The 14,507-nt window shown below is 49.7% G+C and overlaps 7 protein-coding genes across 7 annotated transcripts; 4 read left to right on the forward strand and 3 right to left on the reverse strand.

The window, feature by feature from the left end:
- Window positions 1-284: 284 nt before the first annotated feature.
- Window positions 285-2,196, reverse strand: BDR25DRAFT_334529 (cytochrome P450; the record flags this gene model as incomplete). The annotated part of the gene is made up of 5 exons (XM_033692941.1): window positions 285-474; window positions 524-1,295; window positions 1,346-1,809; window positions 1,859-1,986; window positions 2,038-2,196. The coding sequence occupies 5 exons, from the start codon at window positions 2,194-2,196 to the stop codon at window positions 285-287; spliced, it is 1,713 nt and encodes a 570-aa protein (XP_033546813.1).
- A 1,361-nt stretch (window positions 2,197-3,557) lies between these two features.
- Window positions 3,558-5,237, forward strand: BDR25DRAFT_314744 (uncharacterized protein; the record flags this gene model as incomplete). The annotated part of the gene is made up of 3 exons (XM_033691478.1): window positions 3,558-3,584; window positions 3,639-4,004; window positions 4,278-5,237. The coding sequence occupies 3 exons, from the start codon at window positions 3,558-3,560 to the stop codon at window positions 5,235-5,237; spliced, it is 1,353 nt and encodes a 450-aa protein (XP_033546814.1).
- Window positions 5,238-5,853: 616 nt separating this feature from the next.
- On the forward strand, window positions 5,854-7,977 carry BDR25DRAFT_369878 (MFS monosaccharide transporter-like protein). Its single transcript, XM_033697118.1, has 3 exons — window positions 5,854-6,363; window positions 6,421-7,597; window positions 7,689-7,977. Exons 1-3 carry the CDS (start codon window positions 6,220-6,222, stop codon window positions 7,943-7,945), a joined length of 1,578 nt encoding a protein of 525 aa, XP_033546815.1. The 5' UTR covers window positions 5,854-6,219; the 3' UTR covers window positions 7,946-7,977.
- An 868-nt stretch (window positions 7,978-8,845) lies between these two features.
- BDR25DRAFT_314746 (uncharacterized protein) lies at window positions 8,846-9,846 on the forward strand (the record flags this gene model as incomplete). Its single annotated transcript, XM_033691479.1, has 3 exons — window positions 8,846-9,050; window positions 9,462-9,530; window positions 9,779-9,846. The coding sequence occupies 3 exons, from the start codon at window positions 8,846-8,848 to the stop codon at window positions 9,844-9,846; spliced, it is 342 nt and encodes a 113-aa protein (XP_033546816.1).
- A 553-nt stretch (window positions 9,847-10,399) lies between these two features.
- BDR25DRAFT_227196 (FAD/NAD(P)-binding domain-containing protein) lies at window positions 10,400-11,898 on the reverse strand (the record flags this gene model as incomplete). Its single annotated transcript, XM_033685241.1, has 3 exons — window positions 10,400-11,028; window positions 11,126-11,740; window positions 11,823-11,898. The coding sequence occupies 3 exons, from the start codon at window positions 11,896-11,898 to the stop codon at window positions 10,400-10,402; spliced, it is 1,320 nt and encodes a 439-aa protein (XP_033546817.1).
- A 95-nt stretch (window positions 11,899-11,993) lies between these two features.
- On the reverse strand, window positions 11,994-12,825 carry BDR25DRAFT_355698 (uncharacterized protein; the record flags this gene model as incomplete). The annotated part of the gene is made up of 7 exons (XM_033695504.1): window positions 11,994-12,051; window positions 12,087-12,163; window positions 12,227-12,326; window positions 12,361-12,435; window positions 12,476-12,623; window positions 12,684-12,747; window positions 12,811-12,825. 7 exons carry the CDS (start codon window positions 12,823-12,825, stop codon window positions 11,994-11,996), a joined length of 537 nt encoding a protein of 178 aa, XP_033546818.1.
- On the forward strand, window positions 12,824-14,116 carry BDR25DRAFT_369888 (NAD(P)-binding protein). Its single transcript, XM_033697119.1, has 4 exons — window positions 12,824-12,986; window positions 13,042-13,704; window positions 13,800-13,922; window positions 13,984-14,116. Exons 1-4 carry the CDS (start codon window positions 12,893-12,895, stop codon window positions 14,109-14,111), a joined length of 1,008 nt encoding a protein of 335 aa, XP_033546819.1. The 5' UTR covers window positions 12,824-12,892; the 3' UTR covers window positions 14,112-14,116.
- The last annotated feature ends 391 nt before the right edge of the window (window positions 14,117-14,507 follow it).

Here is a 14,507-nt window from a genome sequence, read left to right on the forward strand (position 1 = left end):
TGTATTTCCCCGGCCTACACAATATCAAGAACGAATGACGCCTATGTTGTACCTACGAAAGAGATTTGTTGAGGATCGTAATGACATGTTGAAGCTATGGAACATGTTTCGATACTTGTTAGTACACGTTGCAGTGATTACAAGTCAATGCGAATAATCGCCTGAATCTGAATTAGGGTCGAGAGCTGGCTACTTCGGTGTATTGCCTCAATCATTAAGCGTTCAGTGAGTGTTCTCCCAACTTCCGCCTTTAGAACAAATCAAAAATTTCCTTGATGTAGTTCTTATGAGCCAAAGCCTGCCTTCACGGGATTTTCCTTGTAGAACGTGCTCATTCTGTATTTTGTTTCACCCTCGTATGGCGCCAGATCTGCTAATGCCTGCTTTCCCTCTCGGAGGATAGTCTGTCGGATGGCTTCGCTTCTTGGCTTGATGCTAACCTTGAACGGTTGTGGCCGCATGTTCAGGCCATTGCTACGCCTTGTTAGTGATTAAGTGTAGCAAAAAAGCTTGGGGGACTCACGTGTAGTCAAAAATATCGACTGAGATTGGGTTCCCAGTCTCATCCAAAGCAGGTTCGATTTTAAAGCCCCATACTAACCGCGCAACCGTCAACCAGGTCCCTTGTTCGGCAAGTGCCTGTCCCGAACACACTCTTCGACCCCAACCGAATGTCATGTAGCCCCTCTCCCCAGGGAATGGCCGCGCATCCGGACTATCTTTCATGAATCTACTCGGGTTAAATCGATCTGGTTCTGGGAACTCGCGCTCATTCCTGTGAATCGCCCACACATTGCCTTGAACCCAGGTTGATTTGGGAATCAGCCAGCCCTTGTAGTAATCATCTTGCACAGGAGCGTGTGGCTGACCGCCGATGATGGCAACGGAACGCCAACGGAAGACTTCCTTGACAAAGGCGCGTATATATGGGAGGTTGGTGTCGTCCTCGAACGAAGGACTTCTTTCTGATCCAACAACACGGTCAAGTTCTTCCCAAGCCTGGATCATCGTTTCGGGGAATGCGCGCATAGCTAGAATGGCGGTAATGAGAGTGCTGCTTGAGGTATCAGAACCTGCACCAAATAGATTGCCAGCTAGCGCGGATATCTCCTGTGAGTGGAGATTGTACTTAGGCGCCTCCTTAAAGAGTAGTTTGGAATAGCAATCTTCGTGCCCAGGATTCTCGTTCGCCTCTTTTGCGAGTGTGTAGAAGAAGTCATGGCCACGGTGTGATTTCCCTCGAGCACCAAGTCCATGCTTCCATGGCGCAATCTCAGTAGGTACTTTAGCAAGAACTGTGAAGAGTCACCTATAATGTCGTTTGACCTCCAGCGTCCCAACTTACTTGGAAATGTCTCCATCAACATGGGAAAAGTCTTTCCTGGAACATTAAGATCCGCAGCTCGATGCATCACAGCGATAACATCGGTAATGATTGGATCCTTTGAGTCAGCCACTCTCCTCCCAAACCCAATGATCGAGACTACACTCGTCGCATACCGCTCGAAGTGGGCAACATAATCTTCTGGAGTAGTCAGCATATCGTACGCCACTACTTTGCTCTCATCGTTCTGGAAGTCGCGATATCTTTTCACTTGCTGAATCCCCACACCTTGGTGCATTAGCTTTCTCTGAACTCGGAAACGGTCTCTCTCAGCTTGCGTGGTTGTGATCATGTTCACGAGATTTTTTTGGCCGGCCCCGAGTTCGGCAAATACGAGCATTCGGGGACGAGAGCAGTAGATTCCTGCTCTTTTGTCCAAGAGTTCGTTCGCGGCCCACGCATCGTTTATCCATACCGTCGGATTTCTGCACGGATATTAACAAAGAAGAAGTGAAAAGATGTGGAAGCACTCGCCTGCCTATCCAAAATGTGATCAGAGGGGTATTGTACTTCTTTGATAGCAACTCAAAATATATCCAGGGCTTGTTGTCGGGAAGCTGAAATGTATTTCCTACAATGGGCAGGGGCCATGGTCCCGGTGGCTATGTCTCAATCAGCCCGCATGCTGCGTTTCATCGGAGATTATATCTGACCATTCTTGACCTCAGATATAGCATCCACCCATAGTCCACAACAACTCCCACGGCTGCGGTAACCAATACGGCGAGCAAGATGTTCCCGACACCGAATTTCGATATGCCATGCTGCACGTAATGCAGTGGCAGCGTCTCGAATAGTTGCTCGATGGCCATAGCTTCTGCGCTCAAATCTCCTGACAATGGGGTGAGGAGGACGAAGTTGAGGTTGCTTCAAGCTTTTGAATTTAAAGCGACCCGAGAGCGTCCCTCGGATTCTGCACAAGGACTGCCTGGGTGCCAAACAGCCAATTACTATCCGTAAGACCCTGTCAGCAGTGCAGCGAGAGCATTCGTGAACCCTCGAGCCCTATCTCCGTTGGTTGTTTTGTCAGATGCTGCATGTCGACGTGTTGGAGAAGTACTGCAACCCCACATCATGATGGTGGGGCAGAAGGCCCGGCAAATCCATCTCGAGAAGCCGAATAGCCGCAAGCCTTTCATTGACTACTTTCCTCTCGGCTCAGGAGAGGTACCAGATCTTCCACCGCCGTACGTGCTTGAGAGCGAGGCTGCGGTTTGGCCGGTGGTGCATAAAATCGAATGGTGCTGATGAACCGATGCTGATACGACCGCGGCACGGTTCATTCCAGGTGAAGGCAGAGTCGTGTTTCCTGGGAACGAAAGAGCCAAGTTTAATGCAGCTGAGAGTACTAGAATTAGCATCTGATGGATGCAAAGGGATGGTCGTTTGTATATGGTAGGTGGACAAGAGAACCATGACAGAGGGAGCTTTCAAGAAGCGGCAGGTGCACGTGCATTGCGACCGGTTTACAATATCCCTTTTCACGTCCTTCCTTAACATTCTATGATCAATCAGTGCTTAGTTCATTACTCCCACACACGCATCGTTTATTGATTGCCATTCGTTCTATCCCCTCCTCTTACGATAGTCGAGTCTGCGATCCGGTGGTCCCCATTATTCTTCGATCATCTCCCTCAGGCTTTACAAAGTCAGCCAACCGGTTTAGGCGATATCCAGGGCTAGAGGCACCTTCTCCAAACACTTTGACACAGCTAGGTTTGTAATATGAATTCTAGAGCAGTACTAGGCCCCTGGGGCGACCCCTCGTCGCGATGTGTTGCCTAGTTTTGACGCCTTATTTTGTTCAATATGCGCGCGACCGCAAATGCCTCTCTCGGCCTTGTCTTATTGGTTTCGTGAGCAGAAAAACGCACTAGGAGAGCCAACAATCTTTACGACACAGAACCAACGTTACGGTGGAGTGTTCTAGGAAGAAAGATCGAGCAAATTATTACAAGCTGAGGCTAACCCTAATGCTTCATCGATAGGTTTGTGTCTTAGCTTGGGCAGCGGTCTACTCTATCACAACATATTCGCCTAGTAGGATTGCCCAACTTCACGTTTTATTTTACATACACCCGCTTCGACGTTATAGTTGGATTTCTAGTACGACTAAGAACGATACTTCCGAAAAATAGCTGGTTCCAACGTATTGGTCCTGCTCTTCTCGAGCATGTCTCACAACAAACATGATGTCAATGTAAGCCAACATGTACCTAGTCCACGGTGCAATATTCCTCTAACTTGCGCGAAGACTGGGGATGCCTCAATTCATGAAGACACGAGATACGATGCATGGGGCCCCGCAATAGCAGGTTCCACCATTACTACCGGGCATTCCTCTTCGCTGAAGCAGTCATCCACCTCCGATAAGCCTCTCATGAATTTACCAAACAACTCCAGTTCATCAACAAAGCACTTTTCGGCACAAGCACTTACACTAGCCAGTGAGCAAAACCTCTCTGCACAAAGCTCAGAAATGATTGCATCGTTGCCGACTGCCAAAACCATAGACGATTTGCCAACCGAGATAATATGCATGCTGGGGGAGAAAGTGGAGAGTTTATTTCTCATGAGAAGTCTTAATCGAAGACTGAGAGACGGAGTGGACTTCATTTTTGTGAGTACAAGCCTCTAAGCTATACCAATCTAGAAGTTTAACGTTTCCAACCCATGAGCTTCTACACAAGTGCTAAATTCGGATTCATAGCTAAAGATGTATTTTTGGACTCGAACCCTTAAAACGACAGAATATGCCTTGCGCCGCCTGGAAACCATTGTGCGCACACCTAGATTCATTTCGAGGACACCCAAGCTGGGCGAGGCTATCCAAAGCATTGTATTTCAATTGACGTTCTCATCACTGACCAATGCACCACTCTGTATATTCCAGCACACTCCTCGTCTAAAATCGGTCATCATTAAGCCGCTGGACTGGCCAAGACGCATCAGCATGAATGACGTTGTACTGGACCACACGCAACGATGGCCCTTGACTCATGAACACCAGCATCATATCATGAGCGCGATATTCAGTGGTATTCAAGACTCACCACTACAGCTTGAGGAACTCAGCATACCAAGGCTTGGAGAAGTTCCTTTCAGGCATCTGATGGTACTCACGCCCCTCTTGCTAAGTCCCATTCGCTGGGGTAGCTTGTGTTATACCAATCTAAAGACGCTCGAATTAGGTTTTGGCCTTCAAAAGGTTTTAAGCCTCACGCAACTTCAACGGGAAATGAAATTTCTAAATGTCTTAAACGGCGTACCTAACCTTCAGCATCTGACGATTTTCCTACTAGGCGACAAGCTGGACCTAGAGCGACGCGAATGGGTTGCAACTGAGATTAGCCCCCGTATATTGAAATCTCTAGCCAAAGATAAGGTCGGAGATCCCCCCTTCCTTCGAAAACTCCACCTCAAAGGAGTAATTGCCCGCTCGGAGATTACCTTCGATAAAATTCTCCATGCACACGGTCAAACACTGCGGGACCTTTGTCTCTGTGAATTCGAACTCGAACCGCCGAACAATATGGAGAATTTCTGGAAGGCTCTCTCCGAACTCGACCTCGAATGCCTAGTGTGGAGACGGCTCAAGAATACATGTGGGCGTTACATCCGTACGTGGCCCGTATGGACAGTGGAACAGGATCAACTGGAATGGGGCGAAGATGCAGATAACGAATCGAAGGATGAGAGCTTCCGAGACTGGCAGGTTTTGCAATTGTCATCCCCTTTCACTTGGGTCCGCCACCTTGGGAATGTGAAGGGAAGCATGAGGGAGGTGGTTGCTCTTCTACCTTTCGTTAATGGAGGTGAATATCTCGATCGAAGGGTACTTATCACAAATTAATATCTCACCGCTGTCCGTAAATTCTTTCCCCGTAAGGCGCTCCAATGCAACTTCATCTCCGACACTTTTCCCACCTGCTATGTGGGTGAATCAGTTGCTCATGTGCATACTCTGCTAGTCCTAAATAAGCTGGTGCCCATCTTTCCCCGCACCTTACCCCAGCCTTGCCTCGCTTCGCAGCCCCAACATCCACGACTCATGTCTGCTCCTCAACTCCAACGTCTCAGATCACAGGGACACGCGCTCTAACAAAATCGCATCTGCCGAACTCACTAAAAGACGCCTCTTCAGCTACTTTCGCAAAATCTTGACACTCTCACACGGCCCAGAATAGCCATTCTAAATCCTGGTCTAACGGGCAATAGGATAGCGGCTAGCATTTTCCCGTTTCAGGTGTGCTCATGGACGGCCGTACCGTCCCGAAGAGGTGGTATAGCCGTTGGACATCCTGCATTCCATCGGATCCATCTCGATTCCAGACCAATGAACTCCCGCCCTGTGGTGCATGGGACTTCTGCACACACTGTTATATGCATATGCTCATGTCGTGGTCTTCATCCAATCGCCCCATCTTGTTTCTTACCCCACGAATACGAGTACCGCGCTCGAACGAACTGTCATGGAAGTGATTCACTATCCTAGCGACGACGGGGAAGGAGGAATAGCGATTGGCAGGTATTGGATGCGGGGGAGTATTCCCCACATGTTAGGTTGGTTTGAATGACTGGGGCGACGGTGTTATGCAAGGGTCGGCAAATATTGGTGCCAGTTCTGGGATCGACATTGCAATGTGATGGGTGACGAGAAAGAGGAGGGTACTTCATTTAGAACTCCCGACGCTGCTGTGAGAACCTCCTTTCAGGCGGGTATTTCAGGTTCTGTGGATGTCGAGTAACATCTTTTCAGCATCTTCCTTCCTTCTCTGCCACTTGAGTCTTTCTGATCTAAATCAGCTTCGACTTGAGGTCGTCCAACTATCAAGATGCCCGAAGCCTCGACCGGCACAACCTTGAGAGAGAACTGGAAATGCATCGCGGCATGTACTCTTGTGTCCATGTCACCATTCCAGTATGGTATTGACTTTGGTCTCATCGGTGGTTTACAAGCTATGCCTGGCTTCCTAGCAGTAATTCACCTTCAGTCTCCCATTCAACCGCTTCATCACGACTAAAAAGCCTCTTAGGTTTTCGGCCACAGAGACCCCAACAGTCCCATCGGCTACAACATCTCCCCTGGACGCCAACAACTCATCTCGTCCCTAATGACGCTCGGTGCCTTCATCAGCTCCTCCAGTGCCGGCATTCTCGCAACATGGATGGGCCGTCGCCCCTGTCTCTGGATGGCGTGTCTCCTCTGCTGCGTCTCCAACATCGTCATGATGACTACCACAAACCTGCACGGCATCTACGCAGGTCGTTTCCTCATCGGCGTCGCAAACGGCTGGTTCATGACCTTCGCACAGCTCTACATTCAAGAATCCTCACCAGCCCGCTACCGCGGCCTCCTCATCGCCGTTTTCCAATTCTGGACATCCATCGGTACCCTTATTGGTACAGTCGTCGACAACTTTACTGCGCCGATTTCAGGCAAGGAATCCTATCTCATCCCCTTGGGCATCATCTACATTGTGCCTGCATTCATGTCTGTCGGAATGATCTTCATCCCCGAATCCCCCCGCTGGCTTCTGTACCAAGACAAAGAAGATGAAGCGCGTAAGTCGTTGCTATGGATGCGTCCCAACAAAGCTGGAGTGGAGCCAGAAATCGCGGACATTCAATCCGCAATCCTCGCCGAAAAAGAACTCGCAAGTTCGGCGAGCTTCATCGATATTATTAAAAACCCGACCGATCGACGCCGCATGCTATTAGCCGTGGGCGCGGTGTCGACACAAGCGGCTAGCGGTGCGATGTTTATGATTGCGTATGGAACGTATTTCTTTGAAATGGCACACGTCGGCAACGCGTTCCAAAACACGTGCATCCTGACTGCCGTCGGCGTTGTCGTTATCATTATAAACTCCTGCGTGATCTCGCGGTACGGCCGGCGCCGGGTATTCCTCATGGTCGGGATGTCTATCTGCGGAGTCTCGCAATTCATAGTCGCAGCGGTATACCACGTTCATCCAGGCACTATCTCCACCGGTAAAGTCATCGTCGCGATGTCAGTGATCTACATCTGCGGATACAACGGTATGGTAGCTACATATGCGTGGCTCGCAGGCGGAGAAATCCCAAGCCAGAGGCTGCGGTCATATACGTTTGGGATTGCGGCGGCGGTTGGCTTTGCGGGGGCTTGGTTGGCAACTTTTACGGCACCGTATTTTATTAATCCGGATTCTTTGAATTGGGGGCCTGAGTATGGTATGTTCACTCTTTCCCCAATTCCACTCGCCCCTTGCCGCCTTTTTTTAACTTTCACCCTACCAACATCCCACTAACTCCGGATCTTTAGGCTGGATATGGGGACCCAGCTGCCTCCTCACCGTCGCTTGGATATACTTCTTCCTCCCCGAAATCAAAAACCGCACGCTGGAAGAAATCGACGAGATGTTCGAGGCCAAACTCGCAGCACGCAAGTTCCGAAAATACGTGTGCACTGGCCGTCATATTACAGATGATAAATTAGAAGGGCTGGGGAGGAAGAGTACAGAGGAGAATGTTTGGGGGAATGAGAAGGCTGTTGCGGAGGCTGCTGTGTATATCGAGTAGGTGAGGTGGTAGGGATGAGGCGGGGAAAAGAATTGAGAGACATTGGCGCTGGGTGTAAGGGATATGCAGAAGGATGTGGCGGGTGTAGAAGTTGGAACATCACTAGGGTAGAAGCTACAGTCATATGTCACGTCATGTGACAAGAAGTAGTAGTGAAAGATAGAGGGTTCCTGCGTCTAGTGCGGCTTACACACCAACATTTCCGGTGGAAAGAACCTTGGAAGAGTGCAGGTAGAAATAAGTCATGCGATTGATAGATTTGCCATGACTAATGACGACTGGACAAAGTCTCGAAGAAGTTTAGCCTCTGGTTTAAACCCCAAACAAATCGCCTTCTTCCCGCACTGTTCTACATATTACTTCCCAGTGTAGACAAAAATAATTATCTTGTTCGACACGCGAAATCGTAAGCATAGAAAACTGCACAGTTAAGTTATTAATGAACTTTAATCAGCACTTCCAATATGGCCCCTGCACAAAGAAATACGAACCTTTAACGTGATGCCTCCTAGTCTTCTCCTCCAGGACACAAATCAATCAAACCGCACGGTATCTTGCTAACAGTAGGTTCCTGAAAGGGTTCTGGAGTTGGAGAGAAGAGAAGACACCGAATATGGAAGTTATATGACGATTCTCAAGAGAGGTTCGAACGGTCTCACAAATGGTGGAAGACACCGAACATAGAAATTATCTGACGAGGCTCAGGAAGCCGCAAAGATAGCAGTCTAACTTCGTTTTCATTTCAATGAATGTATAAATGGGAGCCAGAATCCGCAACGAACACAAGACAGACAACAAGCAGAGCAATCCAGTCCAGTACATATTCATTCTACAAAGCTTCCGATTTTCAATCAACCACTCACTGCGCGAAGCTCGCTGCATTCCATTCCATCGTTCAAAATGAAGCTCTCACTCCTTTCCCCTATCACTGCACTCCTCACCCTCGTCTCAACCTCCGCGCTTCCTGCTGTTGAGGTCAACATGGTTACCCGCGAGCCCGGAGTGTCCGACATCGTCAAGCGTGCTTCGACTGTTGACATCACATATTGCTCGGAGGTCAACTACGTCGGATGCCAGCACCGATCCTCCGGCCATGGGGACTGTGGTACGCAATCCCATCGTCGGCCTCACCTCCTCCCTTCCGTCACACTCCACTTCGCACATGCACACTCCATTGTCCTGCAAAACCTTATATACACATATACACCCTGCACGTACCAGCGCATGCTAACCCGCCTTTCTCCCCATTAGTCAGCCTCCCCGATTTCAACGACGTGATCAGCTCCGTCCGAATCCCCCCAAACACGATTTGTATCTTCTGGGCGTAAGTTCCGAACTGCTCTAACTACCATACATAACATCCACATCGATATATCTCTACATTATCAGAGAACTGTTGCGGGCGAGATGAGCTAATAAGATTTTCTTTTAGCGATTTTTCGTGCCAGGGTTCCCACACGGGTACCTTTTCGGACCAAAACAAACCCGATATGAAGAACTGGAACGACAAGATTAGCTCCTATCGCTGCTGCTCGGGGACGACTTGGTGTGGGAATGGGCTTTGAATTCTACCCCACTTCTCCAGGTAGGTGTTGTACCGAGATCGAGGTCCAGGGCAAAGAAGACAGTGAGGGACATGGTCATGTCACTCTTTTGTATTCTGAACGGATTAGTGGTTTAGTGTTGATCGGGGCCAGAGGGGGTAATTTCTAACCCTAGTGTTTGTGTCGCTCTTTTATGTTCCAAACATTTACCATTCTCGGTTCCTGCATGTTTGGCAATTGGAAACTATTTTTTAATTAAGCTTTAATGCTACATGAATTGTGCCACCAGAGATCCCAGGTCCTTCTACACGAGGGCCCTGTATTTCGATTACTACGTTAGATAGGATATCCATCTAGGTTAGAAGAGCGAGGGTGAATGTGAGCGAATTTCAGAACGTTAAGTGAGAAACACTTGAAGTAGTGGCTTCCCAATACCAGGTTTCGACAACTCCTATATTATGAAAAGATTAGAACTAGGCCTTCTCATCAATCAATAAAGGCCGGTATTCAGCAATGTACATTTCCCTTCTTGTCTCTCAATTTCGTACCTTGGTTAAAGTTCGGTTGTTGTCGTACGGCGTGCTCTTTAGCCCTACGTCACGCCACGCCACGAGGCACCTGCACCCCTTTCCACATACCCGGATTGAACTTCGCAGGCCCCACGCCAATCCTCCGACAATATCGATTTCTTCTGTACAGCTTCTGTCACACAAGGTAGAGCAAGGGCAAGAAATATGCCAAGGCATCCAGAAAATCGTGGCTTAGATCGTGTTGCTATGAACAAAATTTAGATCCACCGAACGACTTGCTATCTAATACTTGCACATTTCACAAATATCCGACCCAGCACTCATACCCATATATCCTCCTTCTCCTTCCCTTACCCTTCCCTCAAAACAGCCCCCACCACTCACGCCTCAGCTGAAACCCTCCTAATAACTTCATCTCCCACCTCCTCAGTGTGCGCCTCCGTATCAAATCCAAAAATCCAATCCTCTCTCGGAAACTGAATAATCTCCGGATTCTCCTTAACCTTCTGCCAATCAGTTTTATGCCACATATCCCTCGTCGTCTCGCCCGTTTTCTGCACTTTTCTAACTCTCTCATACCTGATATCCTGGTAGGCTCTCAACGCCCCCCTGATGTTGTCTTTTCCCGCTTTCCGCAGCGTAACAGCGAGCGTAACACCATCTTCAAGCGCTTGTGTTGCACCCTGCGCGCTTGTCGGGAGGAAGGGATGCGCAGCGTCGCCGAGAAGGCAGATCCGGCCGTGGCCGGGGGCGAGGCCTCCATAGCCGGATACCCAGGTTGGGAGGGGGTCGCGGTAGACGAGCTTCCAGTCTACCAGGACGGATTCCGGAGTCTTGGAGACGATGCGAGTGCACATGGGATCCCAGCCTGAAAGCACTTTGTAGACGTCTTTGAGGTGCCCGGGGAATGACCACGATTCTGCGATATCGTGTTCATCTCGATGCGTGAGGACCCAGCAGCAGTCGGAGCCATTTTTGATAGTCGAGAAGAGGAAGTGTACGTCGGGGCCTATTTTAGTAGGTCAGGGCATGTAGGAGTATTTCTGGGTATGAGTGATTGGAGAGAAAGCTAAGGGGAGGAAGGGGGGGAAGACAAGGGAGCATACCTATCCACCCATTAAAAGTATCCCCATTCTCACAGAACTGCTTCGTCTCGGGATCGGCCAGCATATCTTTATTTGGGAACCACGCTCTCCACACCGCATACCCAGACGACTTTGGCTTATCTTCGTACCCCAGAACTAGCGTCCTGGCCTTGCTCCGTACACCATCACTGCCAATAACAACATCTCCGACAATCTTGGTTCCATCCTCAAGCACAATTCCCGCCCCATTCTCATCCTCCCAATACCTTTCCACCCGATTGCCCAAATGAATTGGAACCCCGACTTCCTGCGCATACCGGAACACAACCTCATGCAGCTCGCCTCGGTGCCCATTAAAGACTGGCGCAGTCTCGTCTTTGATGGGAGAGCGCTGGTTTATGACAATCTCACCCGTGTCCCATTTGTGGATGTTGAAGCCGTACGAGGTCAGGTCGATGGAGAGGGCGCGCATCTTACGCGCTATGGCACCGTTGGACCAGCGGTAGAAGATGCGACCTGCATTAGGCCCGAACGAGATGATGTCGCCAAGCGCTTTAAGCTCGGGGAAGGCTTCGTAGATGACTGGGTCATGGCCTTGTCGTTTGCATTCTATGGCGGCGGTGAGGCCGCCGAAGCCTGGGGTGTGTGAATTGGGGCATTGCGGTTGAGGAATTGGGAGATCAGCTAGAGGGGTGGGTGCGACGGGAAGCCAGCTTACCTGCACCAACGATAATAACTTTGATACCAGTCGGTGGCTTCGAGCCTGCCTCTGTCGTCGTCTCCGGGACTGCCATTTTGGGGAGCTTGGACTCGTCGATTCTTGCACGGAGTGGCATGCGTTAATCTAGTCTAATTTGATCCAAGTCAATTCGATTAAGTTCAATTCCTCTTAATCACCCCAAAAGCTCAATCGAGGTGTGGAGTTCGTCGAAGTGTCAAGTCGAGGCCTGAAGCACGCAGCAGACAGTGACGCCCAGAAAACTTATCCAGGTCGACGAATCCCAAATCCACACAGTGGGGCTCAGCAACTACAGGATCTACAACCACCCCTTCTTCAGTCTTTCAAGCATGGCCTGATACTTCGTCGCGTCTACACTAGGTGGCATGGCTCCGAAGGCCGACAACGCCGACGATGCCGACGACGCCGACAAGATACCGACAAACAGTCAAACAAATGCCGGGGTTGCGCAGCCAGCGGAATGCTTCCAGGTCACACACTGCGCTGTGCTACCCTGGTGTTCACGCGTCAGCGAGACCGCTGCGTGCAGGTCAATAGTTCGGAGCACGGGGCGGACGTGGGAGGGGTGGAGGTACATCTGCCGAATAGATTACTGTGGGCGATGACGGAGTTGTGAAAGTTACTTGCCCCACATCCCGGCTTCCTCCACAAGGTGGGGGCACGTGCATGGACCCCGCACTCCATGCAGGGCGAAGACGACGAGGTTTACTCTAAGAACGCTTGACTTGATTTGGGTTTTGGCATACACAAAAAGGTCATCGGGGTGCTGGCAGGCGACACCTATGTGCTTGCGCAGCCGGAAGAAGTTCTACATCTAAAAGAGATAGACATGTGGAGGACCATCGGAGATACCGGACCATAACACCCAGTAGCTATCATCGGAGAGGATGAGGTAATCTGGCTGCTACCCCGGGTACGGGAGAGATGTAGTAGAGAAGAAGCACGTGGGGCGGGAGCTTAAAGCAACTCCATTGTCTAACATCGGTAGACGGTTCTACTCCACTGCTCCTTGACACTTCCTGGGTTGCTCTTCTAAGTGGCCCGAAAGCATGACAGTCAAGTTAACCCACCCCGAGTGGAATCAAGAAATAGGAGGTCTTGAAGTAGCAGAGGCATTTGCAGCCCAAATCAAGGGAAAAACTGGTACACCCTACCTCTACTCAACATTCCTCATCACGACCCCAACTGAGCACCCCAGTCCTTATAACCGGCATATCCCCCTCCAGCATCGGCTCCTCCATCAGCCTATCCATCGCCTCCCAATCCCCAGCCCTTCTAATCCTCGCCTCCCGCACTCTCTCCAAACTCTCTGAAGTTGCATCCACCATCACCAGCAGTTACCCCCATGTCTCTGTATGCACTGTACCCCTGGATCTCATGTCGCAATCCTCCATAGAAGCCTCTGCTGCCGCCGTCACCAAGCTAACAAGCACCCTCGATATCGTCATCAATAATGCAGGCCTAATGACGCAAACCCGGCAGCTCACTGCCGAGAACATCGAGGGTCAATTTGGTGCAAACCACATCGGGCATTTTCTCTTCACAAACCTCCTTATGCCCCTGATCCTTGCCGCTGCGAAAATTAATCCCCCTGGGGCTACCCGCATTATCAATTTGACGAGTTTAGGCCACAGACTGAGTCCAATACGCTTCCATGATGTGAATTTAGAAGGAAAAGAAGTGCCACCCGAAGAACTCTTTCCAGGGGAATTGCCAGCAATGTTTCAGGCTACGGGTGAGGATGGGTATAACGGTTATATTGCATATGGGCAAGCGAAGACGGCAAATATACTTTTTTCTGTGTCGCTGACGGAGAAATTGAAGAAGGAGGGCGTGGTGAGTTATGCGGTACATCCAGGCTGTAAGTCCAATCTCTTCTCCAGACCATTAGGGGTATTTAGGCAATTCGGTAATTGTGTGCTAACGCCTACACTGGGTGTTCAGCGATATGGACAGGTCTAAGCCGCGACCTAGACGCAGACGGAGAAGAAGCAATTCGCAAAACGAGTCCGTTTTGGAAGAACCATGATCAGGGGGCTGCCACGATTTTGGTTGCTGCATTTGATCCAGTGCTAAATAGTATGTGTTACCTGGCTGCCAGTTGAAGGGGAAGTGTTAATGGGCTAACAAATTGATTTAGAGCCGCAGGGGATCCTGTTACATGATTGCCAAATCATGGATCCGGCGCCTCATGCTACGGATTCGAAGATTGCGGAGAGGTTGTGGGCATTGAGTGAGAGTCTAGTGGCAAGGGAGTTTAAGCTTTGATAGTGGAGAGATACATGGCTCACGATAATTACGAAACTCTGGGGAGAAACTAGGGCTGAATAGTAGTAGAGCAATGGAGTCAGAATTAAGGAAGATATCTAGTCAGAGAGATAGCATTAATTCAATGGGTTGCGCGCTACATGGGTGTTTTTACAACGAATAATCCAGATTGAATTATCTACAACACGTTTTTCGTACGGGCTCGACCAAAAAGCAAGTTCGCATATCAACTGAATTTGATAATTCCCAAGAACCAAAACATGGTCGCAGGAGACAGCACTGTACAGTTGCGATACTCGGATACGTTCCTAATGTAGTATCGCTCTTACTAAGGTGGTAGCTGATTAGATTGTACGGGTGCCTAGGCCAACTTTGGCCGACCCGCCATCTTCACCT

Source organism: Lindgomyces ingoldianus, assembly GCF_010093535.1.
Source record: "Lindgomyces ingoldianus strain ATCC 200398 unplaced genomic scaffold BDR25scaffold_18, whole genome shotgun sequence".
In the NCBI taxonomy this organism is placed as follows: Eukaryota; Fungi; Ascomycota; class Dothideomycetes; order Pleosporales; family Lindgomycetaceae; genus Lindgomyces; species Lindgomyces ingoldianus.

What these genes read in the sequence shown, in the direction of transcription:
- BDR25DRAFT_369878 (XM_033697118.1), top strand. Translation starts at nt 6,220, where the DNA reads ATGCCCGAAGCCTCGACCGGCACAACCTTGAGAGAGAACTGGAAATGC. An exon ending in CTATGCCTGGCTTCCTAGCA is followed by an intron (nt 6,364 to 6,420) that starts GTAATTCACCTT and finishes AAAGCCTCTTAG; the next exon opens with GTTTTCGGCCACAGAGACCC. An exon ending in GAATTGGGGGCCTGAGTATG is followed by an intron (nt 7,598 to 7,688) that starts GTATGTTCACTC and finishes CCGGATCTTTAG; the next exon opens with GCTGGATATGGGGACCCAGC.
- BDR25DRAFT_369888 (XM_033697119.1), top strand. Translation starts at nt 12,893, where the DNA reads ATGACAGTCAAGTTAACCCACCCCGAGTGGAATCAAGAAATAGGAGGT. An exon ending in CCAAATCAAGGGAAAAACTG is followed by an intron (nt 12,987 to 13,041) that starts GTACACCCTACC and finishes TGAGCACCCCAG; the next exon opens with TCCTTATAACCGGCATATCC. An exon ending in ATTTGATCCAGTGCTAAATA is followed by an intron (nt 13,923 to 13,983) that starts GTATGTGTTACC and finishes AAATTGATTTAG; the next exon opens with AGCCGCAGGGGATCCTGTTA.